The 22,814-nt window shown below is 43.9% G+C and overlaps 1 protein-coding gene across 1 annotated transcript in view; it reads left to right on the top strand.

Moving 5' to 3' along the window:
* The first annotated feature begins 737 nt into the window (after positions 1 to 737).
* LOC133644089 (FRAS1-related extracellular matrix protein 1-like) overlaps positions 738 to 22,814 on the top strand; it is a 63,280-nt gene continuing 41,203 nt past the window's right edge. The window contains 6 exon segments of the mRNA XM_062038412.1: positions 738 to 865; positions 1,870 to 2,112; positions 2,180 to 2,274; positions 2,689 to 2,948; positions 3,026 to 3,225; positions 3,586 to 3,909. Coding sequence (XP_061894396.1) covers positions 1,894 to 2,112; positions 2,180 to 2,274; positions 2,689 to 2,948; positions 3,026 to 3,225; positions 3,586 to 3,909 — 1,098 coding nt within the window. The 5' untranslated portion in view covers positions 738 to 865; positions 1,870 to 1,893.

Raw genomic sequence — 22,814 nt, 5'->3', positions numbered from 1 at the left:
TTCCGGGTCAGCGAGAAGGGGAAATTAATTCCAGGCTAACGTCAGGCTGACAGGAGCCCCAGGGGGTCCGAGGTGGGCGGCAGGCCAAACGCTGGAGTCACCACGCAAAGGCTAACAGTCAGAAGACATCAGAGCAGGCGGACAGTCGAGTGGAAGTCGCACTTTTCCCTTCTTCTCAACACACACACAAACTATTGTTGTTGTTTACACCAACAATCCAGCAACGATACGACGGCGTCTTGTTAGCGTGTGGAAAGTACAATTTAGGGAATTGTACTTTCCCCAAAAGGATGAGATGATGAAGATACAGACAAGGAGTTACGTCACCTTCTTGTTTGCCACTTCAAACATGGCCACAGTTTGACCCTGGAACGGATCATACGAGTGGGAGCTCCACAGCGCCACCAGGGGGCGAGAACTAATGAGGGCCATGAAGATGAAGACAAAGGCTAGGCTAACGGACTTTAGCTAGGAGGATGTGTAGTCCTGACAGACTTGTCCTGTTTCTTTACTAGAAACTTCTTGGCCTTCTTTAGGTGGGACAACAGGACATGAGGAGCAGGAGGGAGTGTGGGCCAAGCAAGGGTGGGGGGGTGTGTGTGTGTGTGTGTGTGTGTGCGTGTGTGTGTGTGTGTGTGTGTGTGCGTGTGTGTGTGTGTGTGTGTGTGTGTGTGTGTGCGTGTGTGTGTGTGTGTGTGTGTGTGTGTGTGTGTGTGTGTGTGCGTGTGTGTGTGTTGTAAAAGCTAAAGTCTTGGAGTTTGTCAGCACACTTCCTGTCTGCTGGTCGACTCTCACGCTGCACAGCTCTCACACTCTCCATGTGTGAGCATGTGCACTGAAGACACAGCAACACCCGCTCAGCAAGGTAAGTCAACCACAAGTCTCGGCCTCTCACACGACTAAGTTGTCATAGCAACACCCGCTCAGCAAGGTAAGTCAACCACAAGTCTCGGCCTCTCACACGACTAAGTTGTCATAGCAACACCCGCTCAGCAAGGTAAGTCAACCACAAGTCTCGGCCTCTCACACGACTAAGTTGTCATAGCAACACCCGCTCAGCAAGGTAAGTCAACCACAAGTCTCGGCCTCTCACACGACTAAGTTGTCATAGCAACACCCGCTCAGCAAGGTAAGTCAACCACAAGTCTCGGCCTCTCACACGACTAAGTTGTCATAGCAACACCCGCTCAGCAAGGTAAGTCAACCACAAGTCTCGGCCTCTCACACGACTAAGTTGTCATAGCAACACCCGCTCAGCAAGGTAAGTCAACCACAAGTCTCGGCCTCTCACACGACTAAGTTGTCATAGCAACACCCGCTCAGCAAGGTAAGACAACCACAAGTCTCGGCCTCTCACACGACTAAGTTGTCATAGCAACACCCGCTCAGCAAGGTAAGTCAACCACAAGTCTCGGCCTCTCACACGACTAAGTTGTCATAGCAACACCCGCTCAGCAAGGTAAGTCAACCACAAGTCTCGGCCTCTCACACGACTAAGTTGTCCGTAGTGGACACGGAGGCAGAAAGCGTGGAGTCACATGACCTGGCAGGACGCGTGTTGAGTGAATGTCCAGCTGTTGACTCCAGCTCAGTAGGGGATATTCACAAACACAGCAAGCTCCGCCTCCACAATGACAGACAGGAAGTAGAGTAAGCCCTTCAGTGGAGTGGTGCAGCTTCTTCAATTATTTTGCTGGTTAGCGGTGTGAAGCGGTGGTGGGCGGAGTCAAAGCAGAGTTTTATGAAGATATTTGCAGGATTTAGAGTCGGTTAATGGGGTCAAAGTCCAGCGTGGTCATTAGCATAATGGGGTCAAAGTCCAGCGTGGTCATTAGCATAAGCAACAGTGACATCAAATCTGCCTGACAGGAAGTTTTCACACCCACATTCAACATGGCCGCCGTTAGCGCCCTCTTCTTGCTGGCGGCGGCGCTCGCTGTGGGCGGTGAGACGCTGGTGGTGGTCAATGTGGGCATGGAGGTGGCGAGGGGGAGATCTGCCTTCCTCACCAAAGAGCAGCTGACCATCAGCGCGGAGGCCGACGCCCACTGCAAGGTGGAGGTGGTCCTCAACGAGCCCGTCATGCAGCGAGTGGGCCGCCTCACGCCGCAGGTTAGGACACGCCCACTTTAAACTCTGACCTGCTGCGTCAGCTCACGCTCAGCCATTTTGTTGACAGATGTTTGACTGCGACTTCCTGCCCCACCAAGTCAAGTACCAACACCACGGCAGTCCTCTACTGGACCACGACTCTGTCCTGCTCCGGGTCTACAGGTTGGTTGCCGTCCCAACTCCAGTTGTGTTATGTCTGTAGTCCTGAATACAGTTCTGTTCTTTGTCTCTAATACTGAATCCAGTCCTGTTATTTGTCTGTAGTCCACAGACAATTCTGTTTTTTTCTCTAGTCAATAAGTTCAATGATGTTCTCTGTTTCTAGTTGTGAATCAGGAACTACTCTTTATTCTTGTCCTGTGTACATTCCTTTTATTTCTAGTCCTGCATCACATGTACTTCTATGTTGAGTCCAAGATCCAAATGAAATCTTGAATCAACAACAAACTTTTCATGTAGTTTTTAGTCCAGTCCACCGATACATTCCGTCCTGAATGAGTGGACCAGTAGAATTGGTCCACTTCCAAGTCCAAGTCGAGTTTGATAAAGTCCTTGGATGATGTTGTCTCCGTGGAGGTTCTCATCTTCAGAGACATTGGTGGAGACGGTGGTCCTCCCAGTGCGAGTGGTGGATTCTGGTTCCAGCCTTGCGGACTTGGGTAGTACTGGATTGGTGGTTCCTGACTTGTACGCGCTGTCGAACACCATTGACCGCTCGGTGCTCAACATAAAAACCAGAGACGACGCAGTGTGCACAGTCCGACTGGTTACATCGGGCGCTGGCGTGCTGGCAATGGGTCAACTAGTGAGGGAGGACGCCGCCTCTCAGAGGAAAGGTACATGACTACAGGGCCAACCCATGCTTGGTTCTGGTACCAGGCGTCAACTTTTGTCACTTTCCATCGCCATGCAGGTCGGGACGTAGCGGCGCTCTGCCCGGGAAACAAAGCCTGCAAGGGTGGCACCAAGGAGGTCCGCTCCCTGAAAACCAGCTGCCAGGACTTCCTGACCTCAGGCCTTAAGTATCAACACCTCAGTCCGCCATCCCCTGACGTAGACTATGTCGCCATCAGTGTGGAGCTGAGGGAGCAGGCTACCAGGGCCCTGCTGGAGGTACATGTCACGTGACCACCTGGATTACATGTGTCCAAAATATGCTAACATGCTAGCTCATCTCTGAAAATGCTACCATACCTTAATGATAGCAGTGTGATGCGTCACGTTCATTCATGCAACCTCCAAAAGTCCACCCAAGAATGAAAGAGCTGACGGAATGTGAGGAGTTGTGATGTTGGTTGGCAGGCGAGAGGCGTCGCTTCCTGTCACTTTTCTCGCTAAACAACTAAAGAGATTTAGCATCCAAATATTCCACACTTGCTCACCGTGTCTCTTTACCACGTGTTGCATGATCATCACTGGCGTTCACACCCTGGCGAACACCACAATAAAACTTTCTTTTCTATTCTTTTCAAGATGGAGACGCTGTGGCTACCGGTTGTGATCCGTGGAGCCATGCCCAACCAGCTGCCCCAGGCCTCCTTCATGGCCTCCTTCATCCTGGAGGTGGACCAGTTCATCCTCACCCCGTTCACTACGGCCGCCCTGGATGCCGAAGACCAGGAGACGCCTAAAGACCAGCTGGTGTTCAACGTGACCGTCCCGCCACCGGAAGGCTACATCGCTCACCTGGACGACCACACCAAACCTATCGGGTCCTTTACGTGGTTGGACCTCCACGACATGAAGGTGGCCTACCAGCCGCCAAACAGCAGCCGAGTGCAACGCAACAACATGGAGGTACAAAACAACATGGAGGTACAAAACAACATGGAGGTACAAAACAACATGGAGGTACAAAACAACATGGAGGTACAAAACAACATGGAGGTATAAAACAACATGGAGGTACAAAACAACATGGAGGTACAAAACAACATGGAGGTACAAAACAACATGGAGGTACAAAACAACATGGAGGTACAAAACAACATGGAGGTACAAAACAACATGGAGGTACAAAACAACATGGAGGTACAAAACAACATGGAGGTACAAAACAACATGGAGGTACAAAACAACATGGAGGTACAAAACAACATGGAGGTACAAAACAACATGGAGGTATAAAACAACATGGAGGTACAAAACAACATGGAGGTACAAAACAACATGGAGGTACAAAACAACATGGAGGTACAAAGTGGTCTCCATTCAAAACATCTGCAAATGTTCCTTTCAGTTGGACCGGATCTAACGTGCTAAAGCTGGCTAACCTCAGCCCAAATCTTAGTAGCTTAAGCAAAAACCAAACAGCCAGTCCAGAAGTCCAAAAGCACATTCAAGTAGAGATGCCCAAAGCAGTCTTTTCAATGTTAAGTGAGCGATGACAACCAATTCGCAGATGCGAGTCTTTTGTTTGACACCTGATTGGTGAAGAAGAGTAGTACAATCTGGTGCTGGTTTTATTGCACTTTTCTTTTTATATACATTCTATTCTTAATTATTTGTGTATTTCTTTTGTATTGATAAAAAAAGGGTATTGTACCGCAATTAGAAGATATAATAGAACAGTGATGTCACTCAAATGAGGGGATATGACCCCAATTTATGGAAAGTTTCAAATGAAAACACAACAAAAATAAAATTATAGTCAATATTTTGGAATAATTAGAGAAACAGAGTAATATAATACAATATTCTGTTATCTTATAACTGCCATCAGTAATTGTTTTATTGATTAAAATTAATAGTAATAGTAATTAATCGCAATTCTTAATTGATTTAAAAAATCAAAGATCGATTTAAAAAAAATTACAAATATTTATTTATTCATTTTCAATCTGTCCTGTCCAACCACTCACACAAATCATGTAGGTTTTTTCCCTTAGACTCAGGCTGGACCCCCTCTTGTGGATCCAGCCTTTGACTGGACCCCCTCTTGTGGATCCAGCCTTTGACTGGACCCCCTCTTGTGGATCCAGCCTTTGACTGGACCCCCTCTTGTGGATCCAGCCTTTGACTGGACCCCCTCTTGTGGATCCAGCCTTTGACTGGACCCCCTCTTGTGGATCCAGCCTTTGACTGGACCCCCTCTTGTGGATCCAGCCTTTGACTGGACCCCCTCTTGTGGATCCAGCCTTGGACTGGACCCCCTCTTGTGGATCCAGCCTTGGACTGGACCCCCTCTTGTGGATCCAGCCTTTGACTGGACCCCCTCTTGTGGATCCAGCCTTGGACTGGACCCCCTCTTGTGGATCCAGCCTTTGACTGGACCCCCTCTTGTGGATCAGCCTTTTACTGGACCCCCTCTTGTGGATCCAGCCTTGGACTGGACCCCCTCTTGTGGATCCAGCCTTTGACTGGACCCCCTCTTGTGGATCAGCCTTTTACTGGACCCCCTCTTGTGGATCCAGCCTTGGACTGATATTTTTTTTATTCTTCCCCCTTTCCCAATATCTCCTTTTTTTTTAAGGAGCGCCGTAAAAATGGCTGCGCCGTCGGCGGTCTCGTCTTGTCTCCCTGTAACGTACAGTATGTCTGCTCTTGTCTCCCTGTAACGTACAGTATGTCTGCTCTTGTCTCCCTGTAACGTACAGTATGTCTGCTCTTGTCTGCCTGTAACGTACAGTATGTCTGCTCTTGTCTCCCTGTAACGTACAGTATGTCTGCTCTTGTCTCCCTGTAATGTACAGTATGTCTGCTCTTGTCTCCCTGTAACGTACAGTATGTCTGCTCTTGTCTCCCTGTAACGTACAGTATGTCTGCTCTTGTCTCCCTGTAACGTACAGTATGTCTGCTCTTGTCTCCCTGTAACGTACAGTATGTCTGCTCTTGTCTCCCTGTAACGTACAGTATGTCTGCTCTTGTCCCCCTGTAACGTACAGTATGTCTGCTCTTGTCTCCCTGTAACGTACAGTATGTCTGCTCTTGTCTCCCTGTAACGTACAGTATGTCTGCTCTTGTCTCCCTGTAACGTACAGTATGTCTGCTCTTGTCTCCCTGTAACGTACAGTATGTCTGCTCTTGTCTCCCTGTAACGTACAGTATGTCTGCTCTTGTCTCCCTGTAATGTACAGTATGTCTGCTCTTGTCTCCCTGTAACGTACAGTATGTCTGCTCTTGTCTCCCTGTAATGTACAGTATGTCTGCTCTTGTCTCCCTGTAACGTACAGTATGTCTGCTCTTGTCTCCCTGTAACGTACAGTATGTCTGCTCTTGTCTCCCTGTAACGTACAGTATGTCTGCTCTTGTCCCCCTGTAACGTACAGTATGTCTGCTCTTGTCTCCCTGTAACGTACAGTATGTCTGCTCTTGTCTCCCTGTAACGTACAGTATGTCTGCTCTTGTCTCCCTGTAACGTACAGTATGTCTGCTCTTGTCTCCCTGTAACGTACAGTATGTCTGCTCTTGTCTCCCTGTAACGTACAGTATGTCTGCTCTTGTCTCCCTGTAACGTACAGTATGTCTGCTCTTGTCTCCCTGTAATGTACAGTATGTCTGCTCTTGTCTCCCTGTAACGTACAGTATGTCTGCTCTTGTCTCCCTGTAATGTACAGTATGTCTGCTCTTGTCTCCCTGTAACGTACAGTATGTCTGCTCTTGTCTCCCTGTAACGTACAGTATGTCTGCTCTTGTCTCCCTGTAACGTACAGTATGTCTGCTCTTGTCCCCCTGTAACGTACAGTATGTCTGCTCTTGTCTCCCTGTAACGTACAGTATGTCTGCTCTTGTCTCCCTGTAACGTACAGTATGTCTGCTCTTGTCTCCCTGTAACGTACAGTATGTCTGCTCTTGTCCCCCTGTAACGTACAGTATGTCTGCTCTTGTCTCCCTGTAACGTACAGTATGTCTGCTCTTGTCTCCCTGTAACGTACAGTATGTCTGCTCTTGTCTCCCTGTAACGTACAGTATGTCTGCTCTTGTCTCCCTGTAACGTACAGTATGTCTGCTCTTGTCTCCCTGTAACGTACAGTATGTCTGCTCTTGTCCCCCTGTAACGTACAGTATGTCTGCTCTTGTCTCCCTGTAACGTACAGTATGTCTGCTCTTGTCCCCCTGTAACGTACAGTATGTCTGCTCTTGTCTCCCTGTAACGTACAGTATGTCTGCTCTTGTCTCCCTGTAACGTACAGTATGTCTGCTCTTGTCTCCCTGTAACGTACAGTATGTCTGCTCTTGTCTCCCTGTAACGTACAGTATGTCTGCTCTTGTCTCCCTGTAATGTACAGTATGTCTGCTCTTGTCTCCCTGTAACGTACAGTATGTCTGCTCTTGTCTCCCTGTAATGTACAGTATGTCTGCTCTTGTCTCCCTGTAACGTACAGTATGTCTGCTCTTGTCCCCCTGTAACGTACAGTATGTCTGCTCTTGTCTGCCTGTAACGTACAGTATGTCTGCTCTTGTCTCCCTGTAACGTACAGTATGTCTGCTCTTGTCTCCCTGTAACGTACAGTATGTCTGCTCTTGTCTCCCTGTAATGTACAGTATGTCTGCTCTTGTCTCCCTGTAACGTACAGTATGTCTGCTCTTGTCTCCCTGTAATGTACAGTATGTCTGCTCTTGTCTCCCTGTAACGTACAGTATGTCTGCTCTTGTCTCCCTGTAACGTACAGTATGTCTGCTCTTGTCTCCCTGTAACGTACAGTATGTCTGCTCTTGTCCCCCTGTAACGTACAGTATGTCTGCTCTTGTCCCCCTGTAACGTACAGTATGTCTGCTCTTGTCTCCCTGTAACGTACAGTATGTCTGCTCTTGTCTCCCTGTAATGTACAGTATGTCTGCTCTTGTCTCCCTGTAACGTACAGTATGTCTGCTCTTGTCTCCCTGTAACGTACAGTATGTCTGCTCTTGTCTCCCTGTAATGTACAGTATGTCTGCTCTTGTCTCCCTGTAACGTACAGTATGTCTGCTCTTGTCTCCCTGTAACGTACAGTATGTCTGCTCTTGTCTCCCTGTAACGTACAGTATGTCTGCTCTTGTCTCCCTGTAATGTACAGTATGTCTGCTCTTGTCTCCCTGTAACGTACAGTATGTCTGCTCTTGTCTCCCTGTAACGTACAGTATGTCTGCTCTTGTCTCCCTGTAACGTACAGTATGTCTGCTCTTGTCCCCCTGTAACGTACAGTATGTCTGCTCTTGTCCCCCTGTAACGTACAGTATGTCTGCTCTTGTCTCCCTGTAACGTACAGTATGTCTGCTCTTGTCTCCCTGTAACGTACAGTATGTCTGCTCTTGTCTCCCTGTAACGTACAGTATGTCTGCTCTTGTCTCCCTGTAATGTACAGTATGTCTGCTCTTGTCTCCCTGTAACGTACAGTATGTCTGCTCTTGTCTCCCTGTAACGTACAGTATGTCTGCTCTTGTCTCCCTGTAACGTACAGTATGTCTGCTCTTGTCTCCCTGTAACGTACAGTATGTCTGCTCTTGTCTCCCTGTAACGTACAGTATGTCTGCTCTTGTCTCCCTGTAACGTACAGTATGTCTGCTCTTGTCTCCCTGTAACGTACAGTATGTCTGCTCTTGTCTCCCTGTAACGTACAGTATGTCTGCTCTTGTCTCCCTGTAACGTACAGTATGTCTGCTCTTGTCTCCCTGTAACGTACAGTATGTCTGCTCTTGTCTCCCTGTAACGTACAGTATGTCTGCTCTTGTCTCCCTGTAACGTACAGTATGTCTGCTCTTGTCTCCCTGTAACGTACAGTATGTCTGCTCTTGTCTCCCTGTAACGTACAGTATGTCTGCTCTTGTCTCCCTGTAACGTACAGTATGTCTGCTCTTGTCTCCCTGTAACGTACAGTATGTCTGCTCTTGTCTCCCTGTAATGTACAGTATGTCTGCTCTTGTCTCCCTGTAACGTACAGTATGTCTGCTCTTGTCTCCCTGTAACGTACAGTATGTCTGCTCTTGTCTGCCTGTAACGTACAGTATGTCTGCTCTTGTCTCCCTGTAACGTACAGTATGTCTGCTCTTGTCTCCCTGTAACGTACAGTATGTCTGCTCTTGTCTCCCTGTAACGTACAGTATGTCTGCTCTTGTCTCCCTGTAACGTACAGTATGTCTGCTCTTGTCTCCCTGTAACGTACAGTATGTCTGCTCTTGTCTCCCTGTAACGTACAGTATGTCTGCTCTTGTCTCCCTGTAACGTACAGTATGTCTGCTCTTGGTGGGACTCTGCCCAAAATATACTTTTCCGTTCTTATGTGTCTCGTGCATGTTAAGAATTGACAATAAATCATCTTGAATGTTGAATACAGTAGATGTAGATGATGTACAGTACATCTGCTGTATACATCTACTTTAGAAAAGAGAAGTGTTGAATACTTCTCTTGCTGCCTTATTTGTATTTGACTTTATTAGATGTTTGGGAAGCATTTTATTAAACAAAACCAGTTTTCTTTGAAGTAATATTGATCAGAGCTGTTGATCTATTTCATGGAGGAATGTGGTTAATCATAGCACTTGCAGCCGATGTTATTAAAAATGTATAGATTTTGAATTGAGAATCGATTCTGAATCAAATCGTTATATCCAAGAATCGAATCGAATTGAGTTCTTTTGAACAGCTCTTTAAAAGGAACAGCTTTTTGAAATGTAGCTGCCTTTAAAGAGCCATAAATCACATCAATACACTAAAGAGAACAGTTGGATTGATTGATGAGACGCAAGTATTAGCCTCAGTTAAAGCAAAGCAAGAAAGTTGAGCTAAATGCTTCAAATGTGTTTTACTGCACTTCATTAGCTGCTTAGCACAGTAGCTTATAGCACGTCATGTTTTACTGCATTTCATTAGCTGCTTAGCACAGTAGCTTATAGCACGTCATGTTTTACTGCACTTCATTAGCTGCTTAGCACAGTAGCTTGTAGCACGTCATGTTTTACTGCACTTCATTAGCTGCTTAGCACAGTAGCTTATAGCACGCCATGTTTTACTGCACTTCATTAGCTGCTTAGCACAGTAGCTTATAGCACGTCATGTTTTACTGCACTTCATTAGCTGCTTAGCACAGTAGCTTATAGCACGTCATGTTTTACTGCACTTCATTAGCTGCTTAGCACAGTAGCTTATAGCACGTCATGTTTTACTGCATTTCATTAGCTGCTTAGCACAGTAGCTTATAGCACGTCATGTTTTACTGCACTTCATTAGCTGCTTAGCACAGTAGCTTGTAGCACGTCATGTTTTACTGCACTTCATTAGCTGCTTAGCACAGTAGCTTATAGCACGCCATGTTTTACTGCACTTCATTAGCTGCTTAGCACAGTAGCTTATAGCACGTCATGTTTTACTGCACTTCATTAGCTGCTTAGCACAGTAGCTTATAGCACGTCATGTTTTACTGCACTTCATTAGCTGCTTAGCACAGTAGCTTATAGCACGTCATGTTTTACTGCACTTCATTAGCTGCTTAGCACAGTAGCTTATAGCACGTCATGTTTTACTGCACTTCATTAGCTGCTTAGCACAGTAGCTTATAGCACGTCATGTTTTACTGCACTTCATTAGCTGCTTAGCACAGTAGCTTATAGCACGTCATGTTTTACTGCACTTCATTAGCTGCTTAGCACAGTAGCTTATAGCACGTCATGTTTTACTGCACTTCATTAGCTGCTTAGCACAGTAGCTTATAGCACGTCATGTTTTACTGCACTTCATTAGCTGCTTAGCACAGTAGCTTATAGCACGTCATGTTTTACTGCACTTCATTAGCTGCTTAGCACAGTAGCTTATAGCACGTCATGTTTTACTGCACTTCATTAGCTGCTTAGCACAGTAGCTTATAGCACGTCATGTTTTACTGCACTTCATTAGCTGCTTAGCACAGTAGCTTATAGCACGTCATGTTTTACTGCACTTCATTAGCTGCTTAGCACAGTAGCTTATAGCACGTCATGTTTTACTGCACTTCATTAGCTGCTTAGCACAGTAGCTTATAGCACGTCATGTTTTACTGCACTTCATTAGCTGCTTAGCACAGTAGCTTATAGCACGTCATGTTTTACTGCACTTCATTAGCTGCTTAGCACAGTAGCTTATAGCACGTCATGTTTTACTGCACTTCATTAGCTGCTTAGCACAGTAGCTTATAGCACGTCATGTTTTACTGCATTCATTAGCTGCTTAGCACAGTAGCTTATAGCACGTCATGTTTTACTGCACTTCATTAGCTGCTTAGCACAGTAGCTTATAGCACGTCATGTTTTACTGCACTTCATTAGCTGCTTAGCACAGTAGCTTATAGCACGTCATGTTTTACTGCACTTCATTAGCTGCTTAGCACAGTAGCTTATAGCACGTCATGTTTTACTGCACTTCATTAGCTGCTTAGCACAGTAGCTTATAGCACGTCATGTTTTACTGCACTTCATTAGCTGCTTAGCACAGTAGCTTATAGCACGTCATGTTTTACTGCACTTCATTAGCTGCTTAGCACAGTAGCTTATAGCACGTCATGTTTTACTGCACTTCATTAGCTGCTTAGCACAGTAGCTTGTAGCACGTCATGTTTTACTGCACTTCATTAGCTGCTTAGCACAGTAGCTTATAGCACGTCATGTTTTACTGCACTTCATTAGCTGCTTAGCACAGTAGCTTATAGCACGTCATGTTTTACTGCACTTCATTAGCTGCTTAGCACAGTAGCTTATAGCACGTCATGTTTTACTGCACTTCATTAGCTGCTTAGCACAGTAGCTTATAGCACGTCATGTTTTACTGCACTTCATTAGCTGCTTAGCACAGTATCTTATAGCACGTCATGTTTTACTGCACTTCATTAGCTGCTTAGCACAGTAGCTTATAGCACGTCATGTTTTACTGCACTTCATTAGCTGCTTAGCACAGTAGCTTATAGCACGTCATGTTTTACTGCACTTCATTAGCTGCTTAGCACAGTAGCTTATAGCACGTCATGTTTTACTGCACTTCATTAGCTGCTTAGCACAGTAGCTTGTAGCACGTCATGTTTTACTGCACTTCATTAGCTGCTTAGCACAGTAGCTTATAGCACGTCATGTTTTACTGCACTTCATTAGCTGCTTAGCACAGTAGCTTATAGCACGTCATGTTTTACTGCACTTCATTAGCTGCTTAGCACAGTAGCTTATAGCACGTCATGTTTTACTGCACTTCATTAGCTGCTTAGCACAGTAGCTTGTAGCACGTCATGTTTTACTGCACTTCATTAGCTGCTTAGCACAGTAGCTTATAGCACGTCAGTGTGCTAGCCTGTTACCAAGCCACATAGAAGAACTAAGAACTTAAGAATTTACGAAGATCCAAATACCACGTGCTAAACGGCTTGTGCAATCTATCAAATTGTGTGTACTATTAGTGCAGGGGTGTCAAACATACGGCCCGGAACAGGTTTTATTCAGCTAAGTATAAAATTAACCTGAAGTTTTTGAATGAAAGAAACTGCTGTTCTAAATGTGTCCACTAGATGTCACAATAGCAATTCTTTGTATCTGTGTAGATGATGCTACATATGTCAACAAAAATTAATGCGCAAACTACATAAATAACATCCTGTCATTTCATTTTGATATTATTTTTTATCTTGATGGACTGAAAATGAACAGCAATGAGTTGACTGATGAACATTATCACATCTTTTATTCACAAAGTATAAATAAGGACAAATAAAGATAGAATACTATTAACCACAACATATAAGTGTAAATAAACAACAACATTATCATTTGTACAGTTTTAGAATGTGTTTGTTCTATTTTTAAACAAGGAAAACAATCTGAAGTTGTCTTTATTGTTAACTTATCATTTTGCCAGTCCTGCCCACTTGGGAGTACATTTGTCTCCATGTGGCCCCCCGTCTAAAATGACTTTGACTTAATAGATCATTACTGTGTCCATGTGGCCCCCCGTCTAAAATGACTTTGACTTAATAGATCATTATTGTGTCCATGTGGCCCCCCCGTCTAAAATGACTTTGACTTAATAGATCATTATTGTCTCCATGTGGCCCCCCCGTCTAAAATGACTTTGACTTAATAGATCATTATTGTCTCCGTGTGGCCCCCCGTCTAAAATGACTTTGACTTAATAGATCATTATTGTCTCCGTGTGGCCCCCCGTCTAAAATGACTTTGACTTAATAGATCATTATTGTCTCCGTGTGGCCCCCCGTCTAAAATGACTTTGACTTAATAGATCATTATTGTCTCCGTGTGGCCCCCCGTCTAAAATGACTTTGACTTAATAGATCATTATTGTCTCCGTGTGGCCCCCCGTCTAAAATGACTTTGACTTAATAGATCATTATTGTCTCCATGTGGCCCCCCGTCTAAAATGACTTTGACTTAATAGATCATTATTGTCTCCGTGTGGCCCCCCGTCTAAAATGACTTTGACTTAATAGATCATTATTGTGTCCGTGTGGCCCCCCGTCTAAAATGACTTTGACTTAATAGATCATTATTGTGTCCGTGTGGCCCCCCGTCTAAAATGACTTTAACTTAATAGATCATTATTGTGTCCGTGTGGCCCCCCGTCTAAAATGACTTTGACTTAATAGATCATTATTGTCTCCGTGTGGCCCCCCGTCTAAAATGACTTTGACTTAATAGATCATTATTGTCTCCGTGTGGCCCCCCGTCTAAAATGACTTTGACTTAATAGATCATTATTGTCTCCGTGTGGCCCCCCGTCTAAAATGACTTTGACTTAATAGATCATTATTGTCTCCATGTGGCCCCCCGTCTAAAATGACTTTGACTTAATAGATCATTATTGTCTCCGTGTGGCCCCCCGTCTAAAATGACTTTGACTTAATAGATCATTATTGTGTCCGTGTGGCCCCCCGTCTAAAATGACTTTGACTTAATAGATCATTATTGTGTCCGTGTGGCCCCCCGTCTAAAATGACTTTAACTTAATAGATCATTATTGTGTCCGTGTGGCCCCCCGTCTAAAATGACTTTGACTTAATAGATCATTATTGTCTCCGTGTGGCCCCCCGTCTAAAATGACTTTGACTTAATAGATCATTATTGTCTCCATGTGGCCCCCCGTCTAAAATGACTTTGACTTAATAGATCATTATTGTGTCCGTGTGGCCCCCCGTCTAAAATGACTTTGACTTAATAGATCATTATTGTCTCCATGTGGCCCCCCGTCTAAAATGACTTTGACTTAATAGATCATTATTGTGTCCGTGTGGCCCCCCGTCTAAAATGACTTTGACTTAATAGATCATTATTGTCTCCATGTGGCCCCCCGTCTAAAATGACTTTGACTTAATAGATCATTATTGTCTCCATGTGGCCCCCCGTCTAAAATGACTTTGACTTAATAGATCATTATTGTCTCCATGTGGCCCCCCGTCTAAAATGACTTTGACTTAATAGATCATTATTGTCTCCGTGTGGCCCCCCGTCTAAAATGACTTTGACTTAATAGATCATTATTGTGTCCGTGTGGCCCCCCGTCTAAAATGACTTTGACTTAATAGATCATTATTGTCTCCGTGTGGCCCCCCGTCTAAAATGACTTTGACTTAATAGATCATTATTGTCTCCATGTGGCCCCCCGTCTAAAATGGCTTTGACTTAATAGATCATTATTGTCTCCATGTGGCCCCCCCGTCTAAAATGGCTTTGACTTAATAGATCATTATTGTGTCCATGTGGCCCCCCGTCTAAAATGACTTTGACTTAATAGATCATTATTGTCTCCATGTGGCCCCCCGTCTAAAATGACTTTGACTTAATAGATCATTATTGTCTCCGTGTGGCCCCCCGTCTAAAATGACTTTGACTTAATAGATCATTATTGTGTCCATGTGGCCCCCCGTCTAAAATGGCTTTGACTTAATAGATCATTATTGTGTCCGTGTGGCCCCCCGTCTAAAATGACTTTGACTTAATAGATCATTATTGTCTCCGTGTGGCCCCCCCGTCTAAAATGACTTTGACTTAATAGATCATTATTGTCTCCGTGTGGCCCCCCCGTCTAAAATGACTTTGACTTAATAGATCATTATTGTCTCCGTGTGGCCCCCCCGTCTAAAATGACTTTGACTTAATAGATCATTATTGTCTCCATGTGGCCCCCCGTCTAAAATGACTTTGACTTAATAGATCATTATTGTCTCCATGTGGCCCCCCGTCTAAAATGACTTTGACTTAATAGATCATTATTGTCTCCATGTGGCCCCCCGTCTAAAATGACTTTGACTTAATAGATCATTATTGTCTCCATGTGGCCCCCCGTCTAAAATGACTTTGACTTAATAGATCATTATTGTCTCCGTGTGGCCCCCCGTCTAAAATGACTTTGACTTAATAGATCATTATTGTCTCCGTGTGGCCCCCCGTCTAAAATGACTTTGACTTAATAGATCATTATTGTCTCCATGTGGCCCCCCGTCTAAAATGACTTTGACTTAATAGATCATTATTGTCTCCGTGTGGCCCCCCGTCTAAAATGACTTTGACTTAATAGATCATTATTGTGTCCGTGTGGCCCCCCGTCTAAAATGACTTTGACTTAATAGATCATTATTGTGTCCGTGTGGCCCCCCGTCTAAAATGACTTTAACTTAATAGATCATTATTGTGTCCGTGTGGCCCCCCGTCTAAAATGACTTTGACTTAATAGATCATTATTGTCTCCGTGTGGCCCCCCGTCTAAAATGACTTTGACTTAATAGATCATTATTGTCTCCATGTGGCCCCCCGTCTAAAATGACTTTGACTTAATAGATCATTATTGTGTCCGTGTGCCCCCCGTCTAAAATGACTTTGACTTAATAGATCATTATTGTCTCCATGTGGCCCCCCGTCTAAAATGACTTTGACTTAATAGATCATTATTGTCTCCATGTGGCCCCCCGTCTAAAATGACTTTGACTTAATAGATCATTATTGTCTCCATGTGGCCCCCCGTCTAAAATGACTTTGACTTAATAGATCATTATTGTGTCCGTGTGGCCCCCCGTCTAAAATGACTTTGACTTAATAGATCATTAATGTGTCCGTGTGGCCCCCCGTCTAAAATGACTTTGACTTAATAGATCATTATTGTCTCCGTGTGGCCCCCCGTCTAAAATGACTTTGACTTAATAGATCATTAATGTGTCCGTGTGGCCCCCCGTCTAAAATGACTTTGACTTAATAGATCATTATTGTGTCCGTGTGCCCCCCGTCTAAAATGACTTTGACTTAATAGATCATTAATGTGTCCGTGTGGCCCCCCGTCTAAAATGACTTTGACTTAATAGATCATTATTGTCTCCGTGTGGCCCCCCGTCTAAAATGACTTTGACTTAATAGATCATTATTGTGTCCGTGTGCCCCCCGTCTAAAATGACTTTGACTTAATAGATCATTATTGTGTCCGTGTGGCCCCCCGTCTAAAATGACTTTGACTTAATAGATCATTATTGTCTCCATGTGGCCCCCCGTCTAAAATGACTTTGACTTAATAGATCATTATTGTGTCCGTGTGGCCCCCCGTCTAAAACGACTTTGACTTAATAGATCATTATTGTGTCCGTGTGGCCCCCCGTCTAAAACGACTTTGACTTAATAGATCATTATTGTGTCCGTGTGGCCCCCCGTCTAAAACGACTTTGACTTAATAGATCATTATTGTGTCCGTGTGGCCCCCCGTCTAAAATGACTTTGACTTAATAGATCATTATTGTGTCCGTGTGGCCCCCCGTCTAAAATGACTTTGACTTAATAGATCATTATTGTGTCCGTGTGGCCCCCCGTCTAAAATGACTTTGACTTAATAGATCATTATTGTGTCCGTGTGGCCCCCCGTCTAAAATGACTTTGACTTAATAGATCATTATTGTCTCCATGTGGCCCCCCGTCTAAAATGACTTTGACTTAATAGATCATTATTGTCTCCATGTGGCCCCCCGTCTAAAATGACTTTGACTTAATAGATCATTACTGTCTCCATGTGGCCCCCCGTCTAAAATGACTTTGACTTAATAGATCATTATTGTCTCCGTGTGGCCCCCCGTCTAAAATGACTTTGACTTAATAGATCATTATTGTCTCCGTGTGGCCCCCCGTCTAAAATGACTTTGACTTAATAGATCATTATTGTGTCCGTGTGGCCCCCCGTCTAAAATGACTTTGACTTAATAGATCATTATTGTGTCCGTGTGGCCCCCCGTCTAAAATGACTTTGACTTAATAGATCATTATTGTGTCCGTGTGGCCCCCCGTCTAAAATGACTTTGACTTAATAGATCATTATTGTCTCCATGTGGCCCCCCGTCTAAAATGACTTTGACTTAATAGATCATTATTGTCTCCGTGTGGCCCCCCGTCTAAAATGACTTTGACTTAATAGATCATTATTGTCTCCGTGTGGCCCCCCGTCTAAAATGACTTTGACTTAATAGATCATTATTGTCTCCAGTGGCCCCCCGTCTAAAATGACTTTGACTTAATAGATCATTATTGTCTCCATGTGGCCCCCCGTCTAAAATGACTTTGACTTAATACATCATTATTGTCTCCGTGTGGCCCCCCGTCTAAAATGACTTTGACTTAATAGATCATTATTGTCTCCGTGTGGCCCCCCGTCTAAAATGACTTTGACTTAATAGATCATTATTGTGTCCGTGTGGCCCCCCGTCTAAAATGACTTTAACTTAATAGATCATTATTGTGTCCGTGTGGCCCCCCGTCTAAAATGACTTTGACTTAATAGATCATTATTGTCTCCGTGTGGCCCCCCGTCTAAAATGACTTTGACTTAATAGATCATTATTGTCTCCATGTGGCCCCCCGTCTAAAATGACTTTGACTTAATAGATCATTATTGTGTCCGTGTGCCCCCCGTCTAAAATGACTTTGACTTAATAGATCATTATTGTCTCCGTGTGGCCCCCCGTCTAAAATGACTTTGACTTAATAGATCATTATTGTCTCCGTGTGCCCCCCGTCTAAAATGACTTTGACTTAATAGATCATTATTGTCTCCGTGTGGCCCCCCGTCTAAAATGACTTTGACTTAATAGATCATTATTGTCTCCGTGTGGCCCCCCGTCTAAAATGACTTTGACTTAATAGATCATTATTGTCTCCGTGTGGCCCCCCGTCTAAAATGACTTTGACTTAATAGATCATTATTGTGTCCGTGTGGCCCCCCGTCTAAAATGACTTTGACTTAATAGATCATTATTGTCTCCGTGTGGCCCCCCGTCTAAAATGACTTTGACTTAATAGATCATTATTGTCTCCGTGTGGCCCCCCGTCTAAAATGACTTTGACTTAATAGATCATTATTGTGTCCGTGTGGCCCCCCGTCTAAAACGACTTTGACTTAATAGATCATTATTGTGTCCGTGTGGCCCCCCGTCTAAAACGACTTTGACTTAATAGATCATTATTGTGTCCGTGTGGCCCCCCGTCTAAAACGACTTTGACTTAATAGATCATTATTGTGTCCGTGTGGCCCCCCGTCTAAAATGACTTTGACTTAATAGATCATTACTGTCTCCGTGTGGCGCCCCGTCTAAAATGGCTTTGACTTAATAGATCATTATTGTCTCCGTGTGGCCCCCCGTCTAAAATGACTTTGACTTAATAGATCATTATTGTCTCCATGTGGCCCCCCGTCTAAAATGACTTTGACTTAATAGATCATTATTGTCTCCGTGTGGCCCCCCGTCTAAAATGACTTTGACTTAATAGATCATTATTGTCTCCGTGTGGCCCCCCCGTCTAAAATGACTTTGACTTAATAGATCATTATTGTCTCCGTGTGGCCCCCCGTCTAAAATGACTTTGACTTAATAGATCATTATTGTCTCCATGTGGCCCCCCGTCTAAAATGACTTTGACTTAATAGATCATTATTGTCTCCGTGTGGCCCCCCGTCTAAAATGACTTTGACTTAATAGATCATTATTGTCTCCGTGTGGCCCCCCGTCTAAAATGACTTTGACTTAATAGATCATTATTGTCTCCGTGTGGCCCCCCGTCTAAAATGACTTTGACTTAATAGATCATTATTGTCTCCGTGTGGCCCCCCGTCTAAAATGACTTTGACTTAATAGATCATTATTGTCTCCGTGTGGCCCCCCGTCTAAAATGACTTTGACTTAATAGATCATTATTGTCTCCATGTGGCCCCCCGTCTAAAATGACTTTGACTTAATAGATCATTATTGTCTCCGTGTGGCCCCCCGTCTAAAATGACTTTGACTTAATAGATCATTATTGTGTCCGTGTGGCCCCCCGTCTAAAATGACTTTGACTTAATAGATCATTATTGTGTCCGTGTGGCCCCCCGTCTAAAATGACTTTAACTTAATAGATCATTATTGTGTCCGTGTGGCCCCCCGTCTAAAATGACTTTGACTTAATAGATCATTATTGTCTCCGTGTGGCCCCCCGTCTAAAATGACTTTGACTTAATAGATCATTATTGTCTCCGTGTGGCCCCCCGTCTAAAATGACTTTGACTTAATAGATCATTATTGTCTCCGTGTGGCCCCCCGTCTAAAATGACTTTGACTTAATAGATCATTATTGTCTCCATGTGGCCCCCCGTCTAAAATGACTTTGACTTAATAGATCATTATTGTCTCCGTGTGGCCCCCCGTCTAAAATGACTTTGACTTAATAGATCATTATTGTGTCCGTGTGGCCCCCCGTCTAAAATGACTTTGACTTAATAGATCATTATTGTGTCCGTGTGGCCCCCCGTCTAAAATGACTTTAACTTAATAGATCATTATTGTGTCCGTGTGGCCCCCCGTCTAAAATGACTTTGACTTAATAGATCATTATTGTCTCCGTGTGGCCCCCCGTCTAAAATGACTTTGACTTAATAGATCATTATTGTCTCCATGTGGCCCCCCGTCTAAAATGACTTTGACTTAATAGATCATTATTGTGTCCGTGTGGCCCCCCGTCTAAAATGACTTTGACTTAATAGATCATTATTGTCTCCATGTGGCCCCCCGTCTAAAATGACTTTGACTTAATAGATCATTATTGTGTCCGTGTGGCCCCCCGTCTAAAATGACTTTGACTTAATAGATCATTATTGTCTCCATGTGGCCCCCCGTCTAAAATGACTTTGACTTAATAGATCATTATTGTCTCCATGTGGCCCCCCGTCTAAAATGACTTTGACTTAATAGATCATTATTGTCTCCATGTGGCCCCCCGTCTAAAATGACTTTGACTTAATAGATCATTATTGTCTCCGTGTGGCCCCCCGTCTAAAATGACTTTGACTTAATAGATCATTATTGTGTCCGTGTGGCCCCCCGTCTAAAATGACTTTGACTTAATAGATCATTATTGTCTCCGTGTGGCCCCCCGTCTAAAATGACTTTGACTTAATAGATCATTATTGTCTCCATGTGGCCCCCCGTCTAAAATGGCTTTGACTTAATAGATCATTATTGTCTCCATGTGGCCCCCCCGTCTAAAATGGCTTTGACTTAATAGATCATTATTGTGTCCATGTGGCCCCCCGTCTAAAATGACTTTGACTTAATAGATCATTATTGTCTCCATGTGGCCCCCCGTCTAAAATGACTTTGACTTAATAGATCATTATTGTCTCCGTGTGGCCCCCCGTCTAAAATGACTTTGACTTAATAGATCATTATTGTGTCCATGTGGCCCCCCGTCTAAAATGGCTTTGACTTAATAGATCATTATTGTGTCCGTGTGGCCCCCCGTCTAAAATGACTTTGACTTAATAGATCATTATTGTCTCCGTGTGGCCCCCCCGTCTAAAATGACTTTGACTTAATAGATCATTATTGTCTCCGTGTGGCCCCCCCGTCTAAAATGACTTTGACTTAATAGATCATTATTGTCTCCGTGTGGCCCCCCCGTCTAAAATGACTTTGACTTAATAGATCATTATTGTCTCCATGTGGCCCCCCGTCTAAAATGACTTTGACTTAATAGATCATTATTGTCTCCATGTGGCCCCCCGTCTAAAATGACTTTGACTTAATAGATCATTATTGTCTCCATGTGGCCCCCCGTCTAAAATGACTTTGACTTAATAGATCATTATTGTCTCCATGTGGCCCCCCGTCTAAAATGACTTTGACTTAATAGATCATTATTGTCTCCGTGTGGCCCCCCGTCTAAAATGACTTTGACTTAATAGATCATTATTGTCTCCGTGTGGCCCCCCGTCTAAAATGACTTTGACTTAATAGATCATTATTGTCTCCATGTGGCCCCCCGTCTAAAATGACTTTGACTTAATAGATCATTATTGTCTCCGTGTGGCCCCCCGTCTAAAATGACTTTGACTTAATAGATCATTATTGTGTCCGTGTGGCCCCCCGTCTAAAATGACTTTGACTTAATAGATCATTATTGTGTCCGTGTGGCCCCCCGTCTAAAATGACTTTAACTTAATAGATCATTATTGTGTCCGTGTGGCCCCCCGTCTAAAATGACTTTGACTTAATAGATCATTATTGTCTCCGTGTGGCCCCCCGTCTAAAATGACTTTGACTTAATAGATCATTATTGTCTCCATGTGGCCCCCCGTCTAAAATGACTTTGACTTAATAGATCATTATTGTGTCCGTGTGCCCCCCGTCTAAAATGACTTTGACTTAATAGATCATTATTGTCTCCATGTGGCCCCCCGTCTAAAATGACTTTGACTTAATAGATCATTATTGTCTCCATGTGGCCCCCCGTCTAAAATGACTTTGACTTAATAGATCATTATTGTCTCCATGTGGCCCCCCGTCTAAAATGACTTTGACTTAATAGATCATTATTGTGTCCGTGTGGCCCCCCGTCTAAAATGACTTTGACTTAATAGATCATTAATGTGTCCGTGTGGCCCCCCGTCTAAAATGACTTTGACTTAATAGATCATTATTGTCTCCGTGTGGCCCCCCGTCTAAAATGACTTTGACTTAATAGATCATTAATGTGTCCGTGTGGCCCCCCGTCTAAAATGACTTTGACTTAATAGATCATTATTGTGTCCGTGTGCCCCCCGTCTAAAATGACTTTGACTTAATAGATCATTAATGTGTCCGTGTGGCCCCCCGTCTAAAATGACTTTGACTTAATAGATCATTATTGTCTCCGTGTGGCCCCCCGTCTAAAATGACTTTGACTTAATAGATCATTATTGTGTCCGTGTGCCCCCCGTCTAAAATGACTTTGACTTAATAGATCATTATTGTGTCCGTGTGGCCCCCCGTCTAAAATGACTTTGACTTAATAGATCATTATTGTCTCCATGTGGCCCCCCGTCTAAAATGACTTTGACTTAATAGATCATTATTGTGTCCGTGTGGCCCCCCGTCTAAAACGACTTTGACTTAATAGATCATTATTGTGTCCGTGTGGCCCCCCGTCTAAAACGACTTTGACTTAATAGATCATTATTGTGTCCGTGTGGCCCCCCGTCTAAAACGACTTTGACTTAATAGATCATTATTGTGTCCGTGTGGCCCCCCGTCTAAAATGACTTTGACTTAATAGATCATTATTGTGTCCGTGTGGCCCCCCGTCTAAAATGACTTTGACTTAATAGATCATTATTGTGTCCGTGTGGCCCCCCGTCTAAAATGACTTTGACTTAATAGATCATTATTGTGTCCGTGTGGCCCCCCGTCTAAAATGACTTTGACTTAATAGATCATTATTGTCTCCATGTGGCCCCCCGTCTAAAATGACTTTGACTTAATAGATCATTATTGTCTCCATGT

Source organism: Entelurus aequoreus, linkage group LG27, assembly GCF_033978785.1.
Source record: "Entelurus aequoreus isolate RoL-2023_Sb linkage group LG27, RoL_Eaeq_v1.1, whole genome shotgun sequence".
In the NCBI taxonomy this organism is placed as follows: domain Eukaryota; kingdom Metazoa; phylum Chordata; class Actinopteri; order Syngnathiformes; family Syngnathidae; genus Entelurus; species Entelurus aequoreus.
This window is presented reverse-complemented; position numbering and strand designations above follow the sequence as displayed.